Genomic DNA, 5,000 nt, shown 5'->3' on the forward strand with positions numbered 1-5,000 from the left:
GGGAGGACACTCACACAACCTGTGAGTCACACGCAAAGGCACCAGATGTCCTTCCTCCCGAGAGCATATAAGCTTTACCAGAAGTGATAGAAACTTTTTTGTTGTTTGATGTGTTTTGATGTTTGATGATTTGTCATCTCATTTCTTTTTAATAGAGCGGTCTTCTTAAATTGTAAGAAACATCATAATTCATACTGTTATGCAATGATGTTTTCTAATTAAACTTGAACTTGAACTTGCATGCAGCCCTCAAAAGTAGCCAACAAGCCTGGATTTTTCCAGAATAGTTTTTTTTTAAATAATTTTGACATTTGAACTATACTAGTGTTGCTGGTCTTGAGGGTACACTAGTGGTGTTGCACGTGGTCATTTCCAGTTGCATTTCATGACGTATGTTAGCGCTGGATATGGTTATTTAATGGTGTTGTTACCAAGATAATGTTAGCCACACAACATTGTTATTCACTGGTGTTGTTTCTGACGTATGTTAGTGAAGGATATGGTTATTTACCAGTGTTGTTTCTGGGGCGGCCCATAATGGTCCGATGGCCATTCTGAAGTCCCAACAGTCCAAACAATGTTAGGTTAGTGTGAGGTTAGGGTTAGACTCAGTTATAATGTGCGGTACTTGGGAACAATGGGCTGTTGGACTAATGGCAGGGCAGCGTGGTTATTTGCTAGTGTTGTTCCTGAGCTATGTTAGTAATGGATGTGGTCATGTGCTGGTGTATTCTCACCTTGTTCCGAGTCTCCAGTAAACTCTCCCACAGCCACAGAGTAACCTGCAGAGAGCCATCCTTCAGTCACACACATCACTACATATGGAGGGAATTAACTATGGATGTAATGCTCTGCTCTGGATGTATTTAGCATGTAATATGTCACTGTGTGTTTGTGTGTATTATGTGTTTTTATATTTGTGTGAGTGTGTGTGTGTGTGTGTGTGTGTGTGTGTGTGTGTGTGTGTGTGTGTGTGTGTGTGTGTGTGTGTGTGTGTGTGTGTGTGTGTGTGTGTGTGTGTGTGTGTGTGTTACCCAGGTAGCTGTCGTCGTGTGTGTCTGCAGCCGCACTTGTGTGTTTCTCTCCGGGGATTCGTCTCAGCACCGCCTTCAGAGAGTAACCGTTCAATATCTCGGCTATGCCTGCAGTCATCACCTGACCTACACACACACACACACACACACACACACACACACACACACACACACACACACACACACACACACACACACACACACACACACACACACACACACACACACACACACACACACACAAATATAAAAACACAAACACACACACATGCACGCACAAACAAACAAGGAGAGTGTGACATTTGTTTGTCACCAGCAGTTTCAGTTCCAACCAAATGTCCAGAGCCAGGCATAAAATTGTTTTTAAACACTCAAAACTTATACTGTATATACTTTGTTGTCCATCAAACAGCAAAAGTAGCTGATCTACAAGCACACGGCGCGTCGCAATTCAATGCAATGTGAGCTTATAGATTGGCGTAGATCAACTATTTTCACAGAATGTTCACGTATTTTTGCCTAACGTCTATTATTACATATCCAGAATAGGGACGCCAGGGTTCATGATTGATATTATTACTTATGGTTAGTTTAGCTTTATTATTTATTAGATGGCAGAGATGGGACATTCCATTATTGTCTTCAACAATACATAAGTACACCTAAACACCAACATGTCAACATCCCATATATAAACCCAATATGGCTTTTTCCCCCAGATGTTTGAAAAATAAAGTTTGCATTTGCAAAGTACATACAAATCTCTTTTATTTTTGTACACAGACTACACGCACGCACGCACACACACACACACACACACACACACACACACACACACACACACACACACACACACACACACACACACACACACACACACACACACACACACACACACACACACACACACACACACACACACACACACACACACACACACACACAGTAAGGTCAGCACCTCCTCCAGCACACTCTCATTACCAGCTCCCACTCAAACTATCAGCTCGGAACATAGACTCCCATCTTCTCAAATTTTATGTGCACATGTCCACACACACACGCACACACACGCACACACGCACACACACACACACACACACACACACACACACACACACACACACACACACACACACACACTCCGTGACACATCAAAGAGCTGTAGTGCTAACGGCAGGACTCATCCCCAAGGACAGCTAAAACACACACACCCTGCTACTACACACAGTCTGCTAGAACACACACTGTGAACATACACACTTCTGCACAGAGAGCAGGAATCCCCCGAATGTTGCTGAAAACACAGCAGAATGGATGTGTGTTTGTGTGCGCGCACACGCATACATATGTGTGTTTCATGTGTCTATGTGTGCGTGATGTAGGGTATGTGTGTGTCTACATCTCACATGTGTGTATGTAGCATGTATTGTGTGTGTGTGTGTGTGTGTGTGTGTGTGTGTGTGTGTGTGTGTGTGTGTGTGTGTGTGTGTGTGTGTGTGTGTGTGTGTGTGTGTGTGTGTGTGTGTGTGTGTGTGTGTGTGTGTGTGTATGTGTGTGTGTCCATTGTGTTGAACTAAAGGTTGAACAAACAGAAGACGTTATCTACAGCTGACCTCCACCTCTCCTCTGTCATCCATCCTGCTTAATGTGTGTGTGAGCGTGTCTGCCGACAGACAGAGAAACGAGCCCTCTTACCCTCCACTCCTCCTCTGCTCTCTCTCCCTCTCTCTCTTTCTGCTCTCTCTCTCTATCTCTCTATCTCTCTCTCCCTCTCTGCATCTTTCACTTTGTTTGCCCCTCTCACTCTTTTCATCCGATCTTGATACCAGCTCATTACAGCGATGCAAACAGATCCCATTCTGACATAATTAGACAGAGTTGTAATTCTATATTGTACCTTTGTTAACCAGTTCTACTCTCTATTTCTCCCTTCCTTTCTCCTCCCCTTCTCCTCTCCTTCTCCTCTCCTTCTCCTCTCCTCAATCAAACATCGTTTTAACCACTTAAAACCCAACATCCCTATTCTGGGGGGAACACTAGCAGAGAATAGCAGATCTACAAGCTCACAACGCGTCGCGCAGATCGGCTAGTTTCAGAATTTCAGAATTGGTCAGAATGTAATGTATTGAGAGGATAGCCCCTTGAGATGCAGCATCTCATAGAGGGGGTCCTATGCACATACGTAAAACATTACATACGATACAAGTACACAATACACAATACACAATACACACATGTACAGATACAATTAGCTTGCTCACCATCTCCCACCCACACCCCAGCCCTCAACCTCAACTCATTTTAACCCATTGAGACCTGAAGCCAATTCTACATGTCTCCTAAATCTCAACAGTATTCTGAAAAACGTATGTTTCTATATCAGTGGTGCTCAATCTTTTTCATGTCAAGGACCCCCAAAATTATATGTATTTGGCTGCAGACCCCCATCAAAATATTTTGTTCCAGAGACCCCCAGAAGCAAAGATTTTAGTTAAAAATGTTCACTTTAAAAATACATATATTCAAAGATTTGCACACATTTTCACAATTTTTCAAAAATAGCAGATCTACAAGCTCGTAGCGCGGCACTCGGTGCCGCGCTATGAGCTTGTATATCTGCTATTTTTGAATAGCCCAAAGTGTAAAATAATGCGTTTTTAGCTCAAATCTAAAAATGACACAGTTCCAGGTCTTAATGGGTTAAACAAAGAAATGGAGAATACAGTACTATGACCTGTATCAAAGTCAGGAAATCAAGCAGTGTTAAAAGCATGAACAGCTACAGTAGTTTCGAGAAGTGAATACACGGAAGCCCTGAAGAGAGGCAAAGAGATTCGAGGTAAAAACAAGAGAAGACCAAGAACAGAGCCAAATGTGACGCTTACTGAGTATTGAGGGTTTAAGTGGTTAAAATGTCGTACCCAGGCCCCAATACGTCAGTGGTTCTAACGTGAAGCGTAGCTGTATAGGGGTCATAATTCAGTGTGTACTGTAAACTGTACAGTAAATGAGGGGTGTGCAACTGCAGAGGCTGGGATATAATGGCTGTTTATTAGAGGCCATGAAACCCCTGAGCTCCTTGCCTCTCCAAACACTGGCAGGAAGTGTTTAGGACTGACTGGAGGCAGCCAGTCAGCCATGGCAAGAGCAGAGAGACCAGCGTCACTGTCCAACGGAAACCTTGTATGTCCAAATTATTGAATGTATTATTATTCTTTTTTAAAACATTTTAAAATCATGACAATAGCCAAACTGCAAGCTCTATTTGCATTACTTTTGTGTGACACTCTTGTATGATGAAGTAGGGCATTAATTTACCAAAAAAAAACAAAAAACATAGAACGTTGAAATATGATGCAAGGTTTCTGCCCGACAGCTACAACGTGATAGGATATAGAGGGAGGGAGAGAGAGAGAGAGAGAGAGAGAGAGAGAGAGAGAGAGAGAGAGAGAGAGAGAGAGAGAGAGAGAGAGAGAGAGAGAGAGAGGGAGAGAGAGAGAGAGAGGGAGAGAGAGAGTCTGCAGTCCATTAGCTCTGATGATGTTTTAATGTATCAGATGCCAGGGTGTATCATCATTACTTCTCGTTATGTAATATTATACTGACGTAAACAAAATCAATCAATATTTAAAAGGCCACGAGGACATAACTTTGGAAATAACTTAAAATAGTCACTTAGTTTGATTTATTTGACTACAAAATCAAGTTTCTAAACTATCACATTCCTCTCTGAATGTCTCTCGGTGAATTCCAGTCCAAATGATTTATTCACTGCCAGATCACAAATATCCATCAATACAGATCAATACAGACACCTTTTCAGTGTCTCCCCTCCTTTCCACCTCCCTTTCTTCTCTCTTTCTACCCCCCCATCCTCTTCTCTCCTTTCGCTGTCTTTCTTTGTGATCTCTTGTGAAAACACAAGCTCTCTATTGGAGACAAATGAAGTGTTGTGGAGGGACAGAG

At 42.5% G+C, this 5,000-nt stretch overlaps 1 protein-coding gene across 1 annotated transcript in view; it reads right to left on the reverse strand.

Moving 5' to 3' along the window:
* itga8 (integrin, alpha 8) overlaps positions 1-5,000 on the reverse strand; it is a gene marked incomplete at its 5' end in the record, with an annotated part of 91,389 nt that overhangs the window by 72,696 nt on the left and 13,693 nt on the right. Inside the window, 2 exons of the mRNA XM_080425814.1 lie at positions 738-782; positions 1,035-1,160. Of these exons, the coding sequence (XP_080281940.1) occupies positions 738-782; positions 1,035-1,160 (171 nt within the window). The remainder of the gene's footprint in view (positions 1-737; positions 783-1,034; positions 1,161-5,000) is intronic.

This window comes from Gymnoscopelus braueri, assembly GCF_963280865.1.
Source record: "Gymnoscopelus braueri genome assembly, chromosome: 4".
In the NCBI taxonomy this organism is placed as follows: Eukaryota; Metazoa; Chordata; class Actinopteri; order Myctophiformes; family Myctophidae; genus Gymnoscopelus; species Gymnoscopelus braueri.